Raw genomic sequence first — 18,878 nt, 5'->3', positions numbered from 1 at the left:
AAAAAAAAAAAATCTACTGAAGTCAGGGCCCAGTGACATCTCTCCATCAGAAAGTTCACTATAATACTGTCGAGCTGCACAGTGGGCCTGCTAGACTTTATTTCCCATAAAGGCAGGGAGTGAATCTGTTTTATCCACTGGAACATATGCATTACCTTAAGCAATGCCTAGCACAGAGAAGGCAGGTGTTCAGGAAGATCTGGTGAATGAATAAATGAGTGATGATGACTGAAGGGCAGTTTCTGCCTGGACCTCTGTTGGTATTTGGTAAGCCAGGAGCGAACTTTCCATTTGGAATGCTGGTTCCGTGGCCATGCTGCACTCCTGGTCCTAGACCTTCAAGTACCCTTTGCCGATTGTCACAGTAAGTGGCAGAGGAATCTGAGTCCCCAGAGCAAACCAGTTACAAAACAAACGTGTTACTACAGTTAAAAGCAGCAGCAATGCTGTCATGCTTGTATTGTATGTCAGATTGTGTGTGTGCTCAGTCGTGTCAAACTCTTTGCAACTCCATGGGCTGCAGCCCACCAGGCTCCTCTGTCCATGGGATTCTCCAGGCAAGAATACTGGAGTGGGTTGCCATTTCTTTCTCCAGGGGATCTTCCTGACCAGGGATGGAACCGGGTCTCCTGGATTGGCAGGTGGATTCTTTACTATCTGAGCCACCAGGGAAGCCCTATTACATATACACAAATATAAAGTTTTCCTTTTAATTCGTTACTCACCTTGGTGTATATATATATTTTTTGCCTTAAGTATAAAAGGTTTAATCTTCAGTCACCATCAGGACTTAGAAATGCCCAAGAGTAAAATATCCAGTTTAAGCCCAGAGCACAACTGAACAGTGGTCCGGCCTTATGTCAGTTTTCAGAGCTTGAGGAAAACATTCTAAACGGAAAAAAATCCTATCATACTGAGGTGGTGATAGAAAGGGCCTTTTGAAAGCTTGAAATGACATTACACCATAGAGACACACGAGGGCACTCTAATCAACTAGCAAAGAGAAACACAGAGCTAGTGAAACCAGGTTGACATTTTAACAATTGTACTGAAAGAGGTGAATTAAGTCCTGGTAAAATTATGTTTGTTATTTACAGCAAGCCATCTTCTGTTCCTGGTCCAAAGTTTGAGAAGCCAAAAGGATTTTCCAAGTCTTAAAACTGCAGGAAGAATCCACTGCTCTCAGATCCAAGGTAAGGATTAAGCACATCCCTTCCTAAAAGGATGTGCTTAAAGGGATGTGTTTGTTAAATTGACCTTGAGGCAGGATTTGCCCCTTTCAAGCCAGTATTTTCTTTCAAATCTACAATTCCACTTGGTGCTTTATCTGTCCTCAGCTGAATGAATCAATTTCTTTGCTCCATCTGCTTTGTTAAGAAAAATGGTGAGTTACAAGTTTGCACCTCTCCATCTCCGCCCCAAGCCAGTAGTAATGAAACAGCATTTTGTAAAAAAGGAGCCCAGACCACTGAAGAAAGTAACTCATGGCCTTATTGAGGTTTTAAATTCATAAATACAACTACAGCACATAATTTTCTCCATCAAATTCAGAGTATAGCATACAACGAGCGTTTAAGTGACCTTTCTTTCAGATCTTTAACAAGAGAGCAACAGAACTGCAGAAAGTCCTGGATTTGGAGGCAATCAGGCTCATTTCACTAAGGATTACCATTCATCTTAAAATCACACTCAAACTTTCGTCTCAGCAAAATTACAAATAATTCCATGTCATTGATCCTTGGGGTCAAATTCAATAGTTAACATGCAAAATATTAAAACTTTGAATGCCACGGGTATACTGTGGTTGTACAATACATCCTTATTGACTGAATAAACTAGAGGATTCTCTCCAGCTCTGGATCTATCTACAGGAAGTGTGACAAATGATTCATTTTTGAACCGCTAGTTATTTTATTCACTTTAACGTTCAGATGTTTCAAACGTGATTTCTGTCAATGAATTTGGGTTTTTTTTTGGGGGGGGGCGCTCTCAAAGTCTTTTGTTAAAGACCCTGGTGAGTTCAATTTTCTATGCTTTGCTGAATTTGGCCATCAGGGTATACCCAATTAAGCTCAATCGATACTAAAAGGAGAATAGGCTCTAAAATGTGCTAGAGGATATGTTTCTAATTTTCCTGTTCTTTTCAAAATTGTCCTGATTAATTGAAGATGAATTTTCCTTAAAAAAAAGTTGCCTGATATTACAAAGAAAAAATGAAAGTGTTAGTCACTCTCAGTCATGTCCAAATCTTTTCAATCTCATGGACTGTAGCCCACCAGGCTCCTCTGCCCATGAAATTTTCAGGCAAGAATACTGGAGTGGGTTGCCATCTCCTATTCCCAGGGGATCTTCCTGACCTAGGCATCGAACCCGCATCTCGAGTTGCCTGCACTGGCAGGTGGATTCTTCATTACTAGCACTACCTGGAAAGCCCAACTGTATCGGAGGCATGACAAAATAGAAGTCTAACTTGCTGTCAATATTTCTGAAACCACTTTGCTGTGTTGAAAGATACTCCTGTATTATAAATCATCAAGTACCAAATGAGTTTTAGTTATTAGGTGGATGAACAATAAAGAGGGAAGGAGTATAGATAGAACAATTCCTCTTCCTCTGAGGCATTTTATGGTTCTTAAAGGAAAAAAATGTTTCTACTTTTCCACGTTTTCACATCTCTAAATAAAGTAAGCAGGAGAATTTTATAAGCAAACCAAAGTATATGTAAATTAAACCCTAGCTCTGATACACTCAGCAAATGAGTTATAGGAAAAGAAACCTGCTTCCCACTTGCCTGCCTTCGCACCACACACATCAACCATGATTTATCTTTTATTGACAAAACCTGGTCTGTGTTTCAACCATTTAGGTGCCAAGCTCTTTGGCTTCTCTCAGCTGAACCCTCTTCAAGGAAGGCCCCAGCGCACTTGACCTTTTTATCAGTTCAAGAACTACCTTTCCAAAGGAGCTGTATCTGACTCCCCCACACACCCCCAGTATCCTCTCAATCCCCAAACCCTAAACATGATGACTCCCTTCACCTAGATGGAAGTGAATTGTAACTTTTTCATTACTTTGTATCTTCTACATTAGATTGTATGCTTCTTTAGGACAAGGGTGGTCACTTTCAATTCTGCATTTTGAAATGTTTGGAAAACTGACCCCAAAGCAAATTGACACTCTCAAGGTATACTGATCTGTGTGCCCTTCTTCTAATAGAAACAGGTTTAGATAGAGACAGTTTTGGAATTGAATCCACCTTTCTTATGTTCTCTGCCATCTCAAAGAACAGCTGACACTGTGCAGAGTATATATGCCTGTACCGTGTGTGGGTACATACACACGTACTTTGCAAAAGCATGCTCAAATAATTAAGAGAAACCTTTTGTTTTTCCTCAAAAACTTCAGAAAGTAAAGCCTGACAATAGCTGGCTGCAGGAACATGACTTTTAAAGCCTGAGAAACAGCATTTCACACCTTCTCTACACAAATTATGCTACTACTAATTCCAATTAATTAGTTGGAGTAAATTAGTTAAATCTGTGCACACTGAGAATTAAATGGCGCAAAACAAAAGCCTGAGCAGCTTTCCTATAAGCCAAGCGTCTAAGTTTTGCAATGCAAAACTTTTCCAGGTATCCTGGCATGCTCCATATAACCTTAGCTCACGCAGTCCCTACAGCTCTATACTGTAACGCCAGTAACAGTTCCTCTCAGCTCATCTTATACAGAATTTAAGACTCAAACCATCCAAGATCACACTCTGACTTCGACCTCCTTTGAATGATCAAGGGAAGTTAGGAGTCTACAACCGAGAATTTAATAAGAGATTAAGATTCGCCTAGAATTTTCTAAACTCTGTTCATGTTACCAAACCTTTTCAACAACTGTAAAAAGGAACGCTTCAAGTGTCAATCCCGTGGAAAGAAGTGTACCAATTATAACCCTCACGTGGCAGCCGAGAAACAAATCAAACCTGGCTCATAAAGTCCAACCTTGGTTCGTTTGTGAAGAAAGGTGACAAGATTCAATCTCTTATCTAACCGAGGGATGAATTACATCTAGCAGCTGAGAAGGGTCTGAGTTGGAATTCAAACTCAACAACAAACATCAGCTTTCTTTGGTTCACCCCACCTTCTAGGTCCCTGCCACCCCTCGTCCGCGACGGTTCCCTTCCCAAGGTGGAAACGACGAATTCCAAAAGGATATACCCTCCGATCTAAGAGCGAAGACTCACCAGTTTCATGCTGGACTTTTGGCTGGTTAGTAGCAGTTCCTCGACTTCTCAAACCCAGAAAGCGTCTTCCGGTTCAATCTCCACCACGGGCCCGCCGAGAGCATCGCGGGACATGCAGTCTTTTTTTTCCCCTACGCCCCCTTTTCCGGTGCATCATGGGAAATGTAGTCATCTCTCCGTGCATCATGGGAACCGTGGTCATCTTTCCTTTTCCTCTCCTCTTAGAACGCCTCCTTCCGTCAGCTCAAATTCATCCGCGCCGCCAATTCATCCTCCTTCTTCACCTCAGCATGATATCATGTCCCTCATCTGGGTCCAGAGTCCATGGTATGCTGGGATGTGTAGTCCCTACGGCTCTGGCGCCCCTTTTCCCTCCTCCCTGTGGGAAGGTGCACGGGCGCGGTACTTGCCGGGAGCTGTAGTTCCTTGGGGCCTCCGAACGCAGAGTCCAGCACCTTTACTCAAGGGAGACAAAAACTACAACTCCCAGGGCCGCCCGGTGGCAGCAGGTGGGAGCGGGGCTGTTGATATCAATATGGCGGTTGTCAGCCAGACAAAGACAGTCAGTCTGATGTGATTGAGACAAGGGAGGTTTTTCAGGGGGAGACTGGGAGATAGGGGCCTCCCCTCCCCCTTCTCCTCTTCCTGCGCCGGCCTCAACCCCTCCCCAGACCCCTCCCGACGGGCGCCCCACGCGGAAGACACCCCTCCCCCTCCCGCTTTCCCCTCCTCCCTACCTCAGACCTCAAGCCCTTCGTACCGGGACGTTGGGGAGGGGGCTGTGCCGGGCGGAGAGAACTCAGCAAGCATTCTGAGGTGAGTCGAGTGGTTTGGAAGCCTCAAGTCTCTCCAGTCTCTTTCCTCACTTCTTTCTCTTCACTTTTTTTGGGGGGTGGGGGGGGGCGGTGTTGGGGGGAGTAAGTGAGTGGACTGGGGTGAGTGTCTTAAGCGGCCCAACTGAGAGGTAGGAGGAGGCGGGGGGTTTCGCGGGGGTGACCCGGACGCGGGGTCTGGGGTGGGGCAGTTTGTGGGGGCGGTAATTGAAAGGCGTCGGGTGCTCCCAACTCTTTCCCCCTGGTTGCCTCCCCAGTGGGCGGAAGGTTTGAATCCTGGAGGTGGGGTCTCCAGTTTGGAGTTTGGGAAACTGTGAGGGGAATTTGAGGTGCGCGGGTTTGTTTGGGGTGCAGAGCTGTGTTTGAAACTGGGTGACGTGCACTCGGGCGATGGGTTAGCCTTGAATAAATGTCTCAGGAGAGGAAGTTCGAGAGCCGGAGTCGGAGCTTTTAGCTGGGCCTGGGCGGAGAGGCGTGCGCGAGGTGCGGCTCCGGGACCTCTGGGCTAGCGGCGCGGCGCGGGGTGGCCTCGGGGAGCAACTCGTTTGTGTCCCATCGGCGGCTCACACTCCTCCCTGTCTCCCGGGACCCAGCTCCACCGCCAACTCAGGGCAGGCGCCTCGGGAGAGATGAGGTGCGGTGGAGATGGCTTTTTGCATCCTCAAGTCGGTAGCTAGGTGGGAAAGGAAGAGTGTTCTTAATATTTTATTCCGGAACCGTGTTTTGGTTACACTATTGGGGCTACTTGGAAAGGAGTCCTCCACCCATCCTCACCCCGAAACAGTAGGTCTCGTTGGTCGTCTTCGCCTTCCATAGATGAAACATTACTTAAGATTCGGGGGCGGAGGGATGGGGGGTCGGGAGTGCCCACTTGTGTACGCGACCCTGTGTGTCTGCTGAAGACACGGAATGACTGTTGTGTATCCTGTGGTTGGGCGACTTATTTTCGTAGTAGGAAAAACTGTTGGAAATTGTTGAGGGGGGTGCGTGGGGACTCGCTAAAAGGCGCAGCTTGTATTTTTCTTCTACCCCACCCTGTTCTGTCTCGCATTTGGCTGAAAGCTGGTATGGAAGCGAGAGGAAACATTGGGTGAGTGAAGGGGAGAATGCAGTTGGCATTACAAATACTGTACTATGTAAAGTTGAATGATGGTTTAGAGTGATTACCGTTTTTATTTACCCTGAAGCTTTAAAAATCTTACGTATCATGTAGGGTAGAGTGATGTGACTAGTTAATTTCTATGGGATCCTGCAGGTGTGGAAACCTCTGTCGTCTCTCTCTCTCTGCCTGCCTGCCTGCCTGCCTGCCTGCCTGCTCTCCCTCCCTCCCTTCGGTGCTTCGTTTCTGTTCTGGCATGGTACATTTCTCTTTGATGGACATGCTTCCTCCTATGCCTGTTTCTTTAGTTGGTTCTATGTGGTTGTGCTTTTAGTGGTTTTGCTGTAAGATGCATCTTTCGATGAAGAGGACCTGCATTTGGTTTTAATTTGCATTTATTTCGCAGGTAATTATCACATCAAGATTGTAGTGCTTTGCGTTAAACTTATTTTAAAATTGAACAGCTGAGTTAGATCTAGTTGAATTAAGTGTGTAAGTCGAGGTTGGGAAATTTGAATTCTGATTTTTTCCCCCGAATTTCAATTGGAGTTACAAAGGGAAGAGGAGTGCAACATCTCTTGTTTCTCACAGTCTTTAATATTTAAAAACATTACACCAGAAGAATTAACATAATATAATTTGTACTTCTTTCACCCGGAAATGTAAGTTTTTCAATAACCATTCTTTTGTCATATATTTTTAGTATAACGGACTTTTAAATAAATCGGCATAATTTGTCTTTTCGACTGCTGAGAATTTAATGTATTTACATATTTGGCTTATCAATTCTTGAACCTATCAGAAAAGGACCTTAGATACTCTAAAAATTGGAAGTTACACAATGTGTAATTATATGGTATGTTTTATAACCTGTGATTTGAAATTTCTGTGGTTGGTCATTTACACAGATAAGCTGACTTATAAGTATGAGGTAGCATATTTATTTAGATTGACCTGAATAGAAAAAAAGATTGTGTTTTTTTCTAAATCTCAAATTTAGGATATACAGTGTGTTGATACAAAGCTGAGGTTTTAGTTTGTTATTAACTAGAATTTCCAGAATTATTTGTTTTAATCTATTTTAGTCTGAAATATTACCTTTGCAAAAACTGGAGAAATATCCTATATAACTCCATATAACAGTGTTTTTCTGATGAAAGATATTCTACTAAACAGTGTCTTAATGTTCAATGATTATTTTATAAATATAAAAGCTAAAATGTTTGTTTAGAGTTGGAAAACTTTGAAATATAAGAATATATTCCCTCCCCCCTATCCTCACTTCAGATTTTGTTTTATTCTATGGAAATGCAAAGTTACTTACTGAGAAAAGCATTCATTAAACTTTTTCTGACTAGTGGTTTGGTTGAAACCAAATATATTCCTTGCAATGGATGGGGTGATTCTGTTGCATTTCAGGCAATGAGCAGTAAAATGATGTAAAGCCTTTACTGCAGGTTAAAGCATAAAACATTCTCAGCATGTGGAAGTCATATGGTTTACGAAAAAAGTAGAAAATCAGGGCATTGGTCCCTGTCCAGCTTAAAATTTCATCCGGTAACTGTGAAAGAGACACATTTATTTAATATGATTGCTTCTAAAAATGTTGCCTGTATAATGAGAAGTTGAAAATTCAAACTGTTTTTAACCAATCTGTTGCTAGTTTAGTGTACAGCGTGCTGTGAATACTGTGGTTGCAAATGTGCACCAAGGAGCCTTTAGGGGTCAGCTTTATCTCAGTGTCTTTAGTGAGGCTTCATTTTTCACTGCTGTCTGAATAAATTTCAGTCTTCTTAGCACAGATCTTAGTTGAAGCATCTAATAGAAACTTAGTAGCTCAGTATTGGTAAGTTACAAATATATTGCAACAAACCTTTCCTTGTTTCATGGTTTGAAAAAAAAAGAAGTAACCAGTTTATGGCAGTTTTTGTAGCAAGTATTGATTGGATGGCATTTCTTGTTCCTGAAGATGTTAAACACACTGGGAGGATTTATGCTTAATTTGTTCATTTTGGATCTTTTGATCATTATAGTGAGTCCATCCCACTTTTAACGTTTCAGGTGGTTTCTATGTTTCCTGTAAAACCATGTTTGCTTTTTCTCTTCATTTCTGTGCATTTCTTCTGGTATTTTTGTATGCAGATCTTTAAACTTGACTTATTTTTCTTGGGTATTAGACATTTATCCTAGGATGTCACTTTTCATAAGTGAAAATTGATATACTCCTCAACTGTTAAAAAAGGTTAACATTTATAGATAAACTTTAACAAGTCCAATGCAAGTGTGCTAGATTTTTTCGTTTTGTGTATCTGCTTTATTTAGGGTTTTTTTTTTTTTACTTCCAGGTTTAATTTTATAGCTCCCTTTGCTGTTTGGCTAGATTATTTTTTTAACTGTTGACATTTACTTCTCAATTTACTAGAACTTTATAAAAAAGCTCTTTGAGTGGAAATCACAGCTTGTCTGAAGTGTCATATATGTACATTCACGTATATAAATCACAGCTTGTTTGAAGTGTCATATAAAGCAACTTTGTTTGTTTTTGTATGAAATTGGTATATACCTATCAGACATACAACCCATAAAAAAGAAATCTGAACCACAAGTAACAAGAAGCTTTAAAAAACTCAAGCTTGAAATCAGAGTTTGCACCACCACGTTGGTCCACATTATAGAAGTTATGGAGATTTTTAGTATTACTGCAAATCATGATTTTTGCAGATTCTGCCAAAGTCTGCGTCTTTCCAAAAGAAAGCTAGTGGTATTGAAAATTTTCTCAAAATAATATTAAGTAATATGTGATTAAATTCCTAGATGCAGCACCCCCCTCTCCCCCCCACCCCCATCCCGTTACTTACTGGTCTTAGGCACCATCCTAAGTAAAAAATACAAAGATTTTTTTTCTGAGTGATTCGGTCATGTAAAACTTTTAGAGCGAGCCTATTTAAATATGACCCAATGTTTTAGATAACTTGTTTTTGTTGATCTTAGATGAAATGAATTGGAAATTGACTAACATTGTTTTGGACACTTTCCAAGAGCATTTAGTTACTGGAAGGGCCTGGCTTTAGTGTTGTTTTTACCTTACAGTGGTAATAAGGTTGAAGTTATAGTAAGTTTTTTCAGTACATTTTTTTCATTGTACGTTTTAGTACATTTGTACATTATAGTACATTTTTTCAAAATGTAATATTTTACGGATCCTTGACTTAGACTATAAAAATAGTGGGTTTTTTTGTTTATTTGCATTTATAGACAGAAGAGAAAAAACATAATTGATTTAACTTTGAAGTTATGAGTTGTTTTACTTTTTTTGAATCTCAGGAGTTGTCTGCAGGCCCCTTCTAAGGGATAAAATGATACTGATCCATTTAAAGGGTGTTTAGATTTTCCTTAAATTTAGAGTGCTAAATATAAGAATGTTTGCTAAATCTCACATACTCTGTAGCTTCTCTGTCCATGTTCAGTGATGGTCTGCATGTGGTTTTATAGCTCTCTTTACTGTCTGCATATTAAACAATTAGTGTGGAGTTGCCGGGTGGCAGTAATTTTAAGTTATATAGTTACATTTTTAAAAGAGGATAAAGTCAGATGCTGTGCTGTTGTTGAGAAGAGGATGATTTAATACTAAACCTTTCTGCTTTAAGATTTTGATAAAGTAACAGGATCATGAAAATGTGCAGCTTTTGGTTTGGGCCTGGTCAGTGAAGGCTTAGACTCATCCTCACTCTCCCTTTTCCAATCATGAAGTCAGGCTGAATTTTTCTCCTTTGTATCTGTCTATTCGCTTGTTTTCATCCTGTTGCTATTCCATTAATTCAGGTCTTCGTCCTTTCTGTCTTTCCACATCCCTCTCTTAACTCAGCTTCAGGTTTCCAGTTTTTTGTTTTTTTTTTTTCTTTCATCCTTATGCACTCCCACCTGAGAGATCTTGCTAAAAGAAAATGTGAATTTGCTTGTTAGTCATACTTGGCTCGGAGAAGGCAATAGCACCCCACTCCAGTACTCTTGCCTGGAAAATCCCATGGACAGAGGAGCCTGGTAGGCTGCAGTCCATGGGGTCGCTAAGAGTCAGACACGACTGAGCGACTTCACTTTCACTTTTCACTTTCATGCATTGGAGAAGGAAATGGCAGCCCACTCCAGTGTTCTTGCCTGGAGTCGGACACGACTGAAGTGACTTTAGCAGCAGCAGAGCAGCATACTTGGCTTATAATCCTTAATTGGCTCCTTAGCCTGCAGGTAAAGACATATTACCATTCCACCTGTTCCAAATCTTGACTCTGCCCCATCCTAGCTGTGTGACCTTCAGTTCAGTCCAGTTCAGTTGCTCCGTCGTGTCCGACTCTTTGTGACCCCATGAATCGCAGCACGCCAGGCCTCCCTGTCCATCACCAACTCCCGGAGTTCACTCAGACTCACCGTCCATCGAGTCGGTGATGCCATCCAGCCATCTCATCCTCTGTAGTCCCTTTTTCCTCCTGCCCTCAATCCCTCCCAGTATCAGAGTCTTTTCCAATGAGTCAACTCTTCGCATCAGGTGGCCAAAGTACTGGAGTTTCAGCTTCAGCATCAGTCCTTCCGAAGAACACTCAGGGCTAATCTCCTTCAGAATGGACTGGTTGGATTTCCTTGCAGTCCAAGGGACTCTCAAGAGTCTTCTCCAACACCACAGTTCAAAAGCATCAATTCTTCGGCGCTCAGCTTTCTTCACAGTCCACCTCTCACATCCATACATGACCACTGGAAAAACCAAAGCCTTGACTAGACGGACGTTTGTTGGCAAAGTAATGTCTCTTCTTTTCAATATGCTATCTGGGTTGGTCATAACTTTTCTTCCAAGAATTGTGACCTTAGGCATATCATTTAATCTGTGCTTCAGTTTTCTCACCTGTTGAATGGGAAGAAATAGTCCTTACTTCATAGGATTACTGTGAGCTCTTGGAATGATGTCGACATATGGTAAATGTTGACTATATCGTATTATACCAGATATTTTATGCTCCTGTTCCTGCCTTATATTTTATCATTACCAATTCCAGACCCTATAGGCCTTAGCGATTGATGCCAAACAAACCTCTTTAGCATACACAGGGTTGGATGTTCATTTGTGAGAGCTGCAGCTGTTAGCAATGTCTTCAGAAGTAAAGAATTGTGACCTTTCAAGTATTATTGCTATGTTTATGCCTCCCTAGTCTGTTGCTGTGACTTCTGTTTTTTCTCCCAAAATAAAAAGTAATTTTAGTTAAACTATAGCCTAATTCAGGGTACAATTTTAAAATTCGCTTTCTTAGCCCCATTAATACATGCTTAAGTTTCTAACCTAAATTTCCCCCTGTTAATCTGACTTGTTGTCTCATAACTTCAGTAAAGACCTATTAACTTTGTGTAGTTTTCTTCCACTTTCCCCCTCTGTTCCACCCCCCGAAATCTGAATTCTTGTTCCATTTCAGGTAATGTATTTTCTTTACATTGCAATTCGGACAGTTGAATACTTGCTTTATATGATCTGGAAGCCACGTTTTAGACAGACATCTGTTTCATTTACCTGCTGATGTTTATGCTTGAGGTTGGGTGGCTCCACTGCTTCAGGCTGATTTTCCAAAGTGGTAGATGATGCATATATGGTGATTTGTGTCTGTATCCCATTTCTCTCGAGGAGAAAGGATGACTTGTATTTACCAAACTGAGTCTCGTAAGGATAAATGCTACCCAAAATCATTGTCTAGAGGACACAGGGTGGCAGCTAAGGTGTCAGTTCAGACTTTAGAATGTAATTTTTGTAGGAGGCTATATTATGACTGTAGTTGGCAGCCACCAATTTAGCCAGCATTTGCCTTCATGGAACATAATTGTTAACTATGGGGAACTTGAAAGTAGCTATTCTAAGTATTAACTTTATCTGGTTGAAAATCCATTTTCTGGAATCAAAGGTAGCCAGCCTATGTTTAGTTTTATATTATAGCTGTTTAGAGCCATTCGGTACAGGAATAGTTGTACACTTTGTTGTCTGAGGAAGACCTCTCTGTAAAGATGGCATGATCTTATTTGGAATACTGTGTCCTGCTTTTCAGTAAACTCACTTTGCTTCAGATGTGCAAATTCTAAGGTTAAATATAAATTTGTTTTTGAGTTCCCCCCCCCTCAGAAAAAGTTTCTTCCTTCAATAAAATGTAATAATTTAAAAAATATTGGTTCCATTTTAATGCAACACAAGCATCAGCCGACTTGATCATCTTTGGTTAAACAAGATATTGTTGATGACTGCCAGCGATTGGTTACTTCTCATTTTATGTTTCTTAGTTGACAGCATTTCAGTTAAGTGCCTTTACTCTATTACTGACAGTGAAAGTTTGTATTACCTGGTTAGGTCTCAGTTTTCCAGTCTGTTGAATAGGGGATTTAGGTTAATTTTTAAAATATATATAGTATTTTTGTTGTCATTGATTAAAAGCTATTTGTTTACTTGTTTATTTTTAATCTTTAAATAATTGCAGATTCATGGGCAGTTGAAAAATAGAGAGGTCCCAGTACCTCTCACTCAGTTTCCCCTACTGGTTACATCTTACATAACTTTAGTGCAGTATTAAAACCAGGAAATTGACATTGGTAGTGTGTCTGTGTGTGTCTGTGTGTGTGTGTGTGTGTGTGTGTGTGTGTGTGTGTAGGACTTTGCCATTTTATCACACATGTGGCCACCACCACCATAGTCAAGATACAGAACTCTTCTGTCACTCCAGAGATTGAATGATCCCTCTTTATTCGTAAATTTTGTTCTTTTGTCAGTATAACTAAGAAGAAACATACCAATTATTGGATCAATAATTTCACTCTTGCCTTTTGTAGTTTGGAAGTTCTTTTGGCATATCTTGAAAGTTTTTATGGAAAATTCCAATTAAACTTTCTTGTAAGAATTTAAAAATTGCCAAGCTTTTCTTAATTGAAGATTTTTAATATCAGTACTTGTTAAACTTTTTAGTAAAAGGTAACAGTAATATTAAAAATTTCTATAAATCAAATGTGTATGATTTAAATGCATTCAAGGCTTAGGTGATATTTCTTGCCACAGAGGACATATGCTAGAATCAGTATTGGGTAAACAAAATCAGTTATTCTAACGTTAGTCTAGTCTTTGACAGTGTTGATGCAAACTTGTTGGATTAATTGATTATGAGCTCATGTTTTAGTTTTATTTGGATTTGTTACAAGGGAATTCTCTTCAAAGAAGGTTCAAAAATTGTTTTCAGAGAAAATACCTTTAGAAGGAAAAAAGTGGTAAAGATACTTTTATTAGTCTAGTACAAGAAAGAGCCATTAGGTTAAAGACTAGTTAAGGAGCTGTCCTTTGCCTCCCCTTTATCAGCTGTGTGAGTTATAAAGCCTGTCTTCAAAAATGAGGCTGTTAATCCAACGTATCACTGATTATTACAGACCTCAAACAACAAAGATCTGCTTTAAACAGGCTTACAAAATATTTTCAAATACGTTAACAGAAAAGATATATCATGTGGTTTTTGTCTCCTGTGGATTTGAGACAGTTTTTTGGTCTACACTGATACTTGCTTTGAAAACATCAATTAAATTTTAATTTGTTTCATTGGTAAGAATATGGTAAATATTGGTGGTTCTTCCTGATAACTCAGATTCATATTTAGAAAACTTACTGGCTATCACCTGGTGGTCCAGAGTCGACGATAAGAAGATAAAGGAGAGAAAGAGGCTGATATTCCTTGGTTTACACAGAAAGCCAATAAAGCCCCTGCGTGGGGCTTGCTCTGTTCACGGAGGCCTCAGGCGCCCTCTCAATGGGGTGAAGGCGCAGAGTGCCTTCTCCAGAGGATCTTAGAAGCCCGGACAGGAAAGTGAACTCAGATGGCCTCTGCGCTCCCAAGAAGTAGCCTGAGAGAGAGAGAAAAAAAAAGAGAAAGCAAGACATGGGGACCTGAGCTCTGATGGAGCAAAGGTGTTTTATTCAACATTGTGTAGGTATTTATACTGTCTTACAAGATAGCTATTTTCAGCAGAGGTAAAATCAAAACTTACAAGTTATCAAGAAAACATGAGGTCATCCATATGAAAGAGAGAGTTGTAAATAACCTCTTTTCCCATATGGTTCATAAAAAGGAAGCGGGTACTTATCACTCTATAGAAAAACTAATGAAGGAAATGCCTGGATTCCTCAGCCCCCGGGAGAGGCTTGCCTCTCCTCTTAATTCCTGAATATTCAGAAATTAATAAGGAACAGAGAATTCCTGACAGATCCAAAACAGCACACTGGAAGCCTCCTGTTAAATGCTTCCTGACACTATCCGAGATTTCACTTTCTTCCTGATTCACTTTTTTTTTTCTCTTTGGATTTGTCTGTTGCCAGCTTTTTATATTGTCTTCATGTGCATTCTAAAAAGAATAGTGCTTTAATCAGGAGTTGTTTGGCTTGAAGGCGAGGTTGTGGTAGCGATTCGGTTCTCTTCCGTTGATAAAGAACAACTAGACCTTGTACAGATGGGGAAACTGTTAGGGTCTGAGAAGCTAGTGTCTCTGTCTCATTCTGGGGATTTATGGTTCCTTGCCTTGCCCTCTCTTTCCGGGTCTGCTCCATCTGCCTTTCCCGTTTCTCCCTTCCACTTCTGTTTGCCTTGCTACAGTTTTTCAGTTTCTGCTTCTTCATAACTTTGACTTGTAGGTGCATTTGGTTTGCCATGTCACTGATTTGAACTGCTCTTTTCCCTTCGGCTAAAGCTAAAGCTTTCCCTTGGACTGCAAGGAGGTCCAACCAGTCCATCCTAAAGGAGATCAGTCCTGGGTGTTCACTGGAAGGACTGATGCTGAAGCTGAAACTCCAGTACTTTGGCCACCTCATGCGAAGAGTTGACTCATTGGAAAAGACCCTGATGCTGGGAGGGATTGGGGGCAGGAGGAGAAGGGGACGACAGAGGATGAGATGGCTGGATGGCATCACTGACTCGATGGACGTGAGTCTGAGTGAACTCCAGGAGTTGATGATGGACAGGAAGGCCTGGTGTGCTGCAGTTCATGGGGTCGCAAAGAATCGGACACAACTGAGTGACTGAATTGAACTGAACTGAAAGCTTACCTCCTAATATTTCTTTAAATTCTCTTGGTGAGAGAGTAATCTGAATGCAGTGCATGGCCCTGAGTTAGATGTGTGTTCCTGTTCTGTGGCTTTGGTGAGTAGGATGCAGGAGGACTCTGTTGTAGGGATTGAAGAGGGTATTCAATTAAACATGTCAAGTCTAGCAGTACATAGATAGATACTCTGCGTTACAAACATGAGTTTAATCCTCCTTGTGTAGAGCACCCAGTGGTATTAGCCTTAACAAAAGATGACTTCCAATGTTCATAGCAGTATTATTTATAATAACCAAGACATGAAAACAACCTAAATGTCTATCGCAAGGTGAATGGATTAAGAAGATGCGGCATATATACATTGTGATGCGGAATGTGTTCTGGGTAAGTAAGGTGTTTTTCTAGTTGTTATGCTTAATGATTATTATGCCCAAACATCAAGCCTTTAATGGTTATATCATCAGTTCATTTTTTAAACTTTTATATTTTCACGTTCCAATTGCTAAGGCATTCTCCCCCCTCCTGCCTTTTTTTTTTTCCCTTCAATAAATCTCTCCTAGTTTTCTATATTGGAGAAGGCAATGGCACCCCACTCCAGTACTCTTGCCTGGAAAATCCCATGGATAGAGGAGCCTGGTGGGCTGCAGTCCACGGGGTCGCTGAGAGTTGGACATGACTCAGTGACTTCACTTTCACTTTTCACTTTCATGCATTGGAAAAGGAAATGGCAACCCCCTCCGGTGTTCTTACCTGGAGAATCCCAGGGACAGAGGAGCCTGGTGGGCTGCCGTCTATGGGGTCGCACAGAGTCGGACACGACTGAAGCGACTTAGCAGCAGCAGCAGCAGCAGTTTTCTATATCCATTAAACAAGATTTTTTCATAGTATGCCTTTTTGTATAGCAACCATCTCTTGAAATTTTGCTCTCACAGCTTTAATTCGTCACTTTTGGGAGGATCTGCCATCATTCTCAGTCTTAAATAATCCTAGGATATTGAGCTGGTTGAGAACATGGACTTAGGAGCCAGACGGTTTAGGTGTAAGTCTGGCCTCCATGACTTACTCTATAACTTTAATAAATCCTTGCTGTGTCTCAGTTTCTCCATCTGTACGTTGGAAGTAAATGATAGTACTTACATTATACAATTGCTGTGAGTGCTTCAAGAAGTATTGTAAAGTGCTTAGGATAGTGGTGGGCACAGATTAAGACATCTTTTTTATTAGTTGGCTCTGCTTCTGTGTCTGGTATTTACTTCTCTCCTGTAAATAGAATTCTCATATGCTGAAAGTCATCCCTTCCTAACTTATTTTTTGGTGATTTGTTTCCTCAATTATACTTTTGTAGGCCTTAGTTGCATTTGATAAAAATGGCTATTTCCTTCTAGTTAAGATTCCTTCTGTCCAGGTCTTCTTCCTTCCATTGTCTTCTTCCTTCCTTGTTAAAAGTTACCTCTGATCTTAAGAGTTCCTACATTTGAAACCTTTAAATCACCCCTTTAGTACTTTTCCTTTTCTAACTGCTCTCTCTCCTCCCCCGTCCAATTTATCTTTAGTGTTCTGCTGATTTTTTCCTCATCATGTCTCTTAGATCATTCTTGTCCTTTTTACATCCATAGTTGCCATCCTCACCCCTGCTCCCTGAGATGATTGCACTAGTGAAACTGGCCTTCCTGCCTCTTCCTGCACAGTCCTGTTAGAATAATTGTCATCAAGCTCTTTTCATCCAGTCTTTCAAGAAGTACCTTAGTTCGAATTGTGTTATATCCCTGTTTTTAATCCTTGTATTTGCTTTTTTTTTTTTTAAGGTTTTCTAACATTTTCTTCCCTCCCTTACTAGCATTCTGTTTTCTTATTTCTAAAGATGTTTTCTTTGTTAGAGTCAAGTAAATTACCTTTCTTTCTGCTGTATTTTTTCATCCTTTATTTCTTGATACATACCACTTTCTCTGTTTAATATGTTTGTATATGCTTATCTTGCTAGTTTAAATGTTCTTAATAAGACCTATTTAAAGCCTTCTCTTTCTAAGGAGACATTTTCCAGTGAACCTTGTCATGCTCAGACCAGTTCATTTTCTCCATATAGAAGCTACATTTGTATACTCAGTTACTAGTGTATATAACTTTTTGTATTTACTTATAAGTATATCACGTTTTAAATATATTGGTTTTCATTTCATGTGTATGGATTGGATTCTTAGGTGGAGTGTAAAGTTTTTGTGTCTCTTATTGGCTCATCTATCTCTGCCATTCTTTTCTCTTCTCCTTTAATTTTCATAGTTCATTTATTTCGGCTCATTCATCCAACCAGTATTGACTACATATTATCATCCACGTAGACTCTAGGAAGCTTATGGCTTGGTTTTGATAGGATCAAAAGGAGTACTCAACCCTGAGTTAAAGATCTCAGTACTATACCTGAGTTATTTTCAACTCAGTAATTTCTCAGATCCGCGCTTAAAAATAGTAATTAGCACTTGATAGATTGCTGAGTCTTAAGTTCCTCACAAATAGAATGCTGGTAGTAATGACAGTAGTTAAGAATGGTCAGAGTAGAAAGTTTAGGTTCACTGTCTTCTAAGGATAGAAGATTCCCCCCACCTTTTTTTTTTAAACCTGAACAGTGGGAGATCTAAGGACCTTAAAAATTTTTTTGCTTTTGAAGTTATTGTATAAAAAAGAACTCAAGCAATAGAAAAGTATGTGTAAAATAAAAAGCATAGCTTCCCCCTCTTCTTCCCAACACATTCTACTCTGATTTCTGTCCATTGCTTGTAAGAGACCTTCCTGAAATGTAGTAGTTTAAAACAACAATAATGATTATTATTTATTATCCTCTAAGGGTTCTGGGAATTGGCTCAGTTAAATGGCTCACTTTGGATCTCTCATCTGGAGTCATCTGAAGGCGCTCTCACCTCTGTGTCTGATGCCCAGGTTAGGAGAGCTCAAACATACTCCAGGCTGGGATAGCTGGGCCTTGTTTGGCACCTCTCTTGGTCTCTGTGATCTCTCCAGTGTGGTGTGTTCACAATAGCTGGACTGCTTACATGGTACGCCGGGGGCACCAACGGCATGGGTCCCAACAGAGAGAGAAAGCCAGGTATATATTGCTTTTTACTACCTTGCCTTGGAAACCACACAGTGTTATTATTCAAGCAGTCATGCCAGCCTGTCCAGGTTCAAGAGCAGGGAACACAGACATCTCCCTCTTGATTGTGTGTGTGTTAATTGCTCAGTCTTGTCCAACTCTTTGTGAACCCACCAGGCTCCTCTGTCCATGGCATTCTCCAGGCAAGAATACTGGAGTGGGTTGCCATTCTCTTCTCCAGGGGCTCTTCCTGACAAGGGATAGAACCCAGGTCTCCTGCACTGCAGGCAGATTCTTTACCACTGAGCCACCAGGAATGCAGGAGTGACGAGTTCTAGAAGAGCATGTATGAAAGAATATTGTTGTCAGTTATGGAAGATACAGACCATCAGGGATAAATGCTGTTAATAATTTGGTTTACTCTTAAATCATTGTCTTTGTATGTGCAAATCATACTTCCAACTGTCTACTTATATTATTTTATCATACTCCAACTTTTTATGTCATTAGGTAACTTTGCTCTATTTGACATGGATA

General features: G+C 40.5%; 2 protein-coding genes across 11 annotated transcripts in view; one reads left to right on the top strand and one right to left on the bottom strand.

Moving 5' to 3' along the window:
• Positions 1-4,433, bottom strand: part of INTS9 (integrator complex subunit 9) — a 129,809-nt gene extending 125,376 nt beyond the window's left edge. The window contains exon 1 of the mRNA XM_040236071.1: positions 4,235-4,433. Within this exon, the coding sequence (XP_040092005.1) occupies positions 4,235-4,243 (9 nt within the window). The 5' untranslated portion in view covers positions 4,244-4,433. The remainder of the gene's footprint in view (positions 1-4,234) is intronic.
• A 299-nt stretch (positions 4,434-4,732) lies between these two features.
• The window catches only part of HMBOX1 (homeobox containing 1), a 188,758-nt gene continuing 174,612 nt past the window's right edge, over positions 4,733-18,878 (top strand). For 9 of the 10 annotated variants that reach the window (XM_040235755.1, XM_040235565.1, XM_040235877.1 and 6 more), the window contains exon 1: positions 4,733-5,050. The gene's annotated coding sequence lies outside the window, so the exon portion shown is untranslated. The remainder of the gene's footprint in view (positions 5,051-18,878) is intronic. The other variant, XM_040235653.1, reaches the window with a different exon arrangement.

Source organism: Oryx dammah, unplaced genomic scaffold (genome assembly GCF_014754425.2).
Source record: "Oryx dammah isolate SB20612 unplaced genomic scaffold, SCBI_Odam_1.1 HiC_scaffold_1, whole genome shotgun sequence".
Taxonomy (NCBI): domain Eukaryota; kingdom Metazoa; phylum Chordata; class Mammalia; order Artiodactyla; family Bovidae; genus Oryx; species Oryx dammah.
This window is presented reverse-complemented; position numbering and strand designations above follow the sequence as displayed.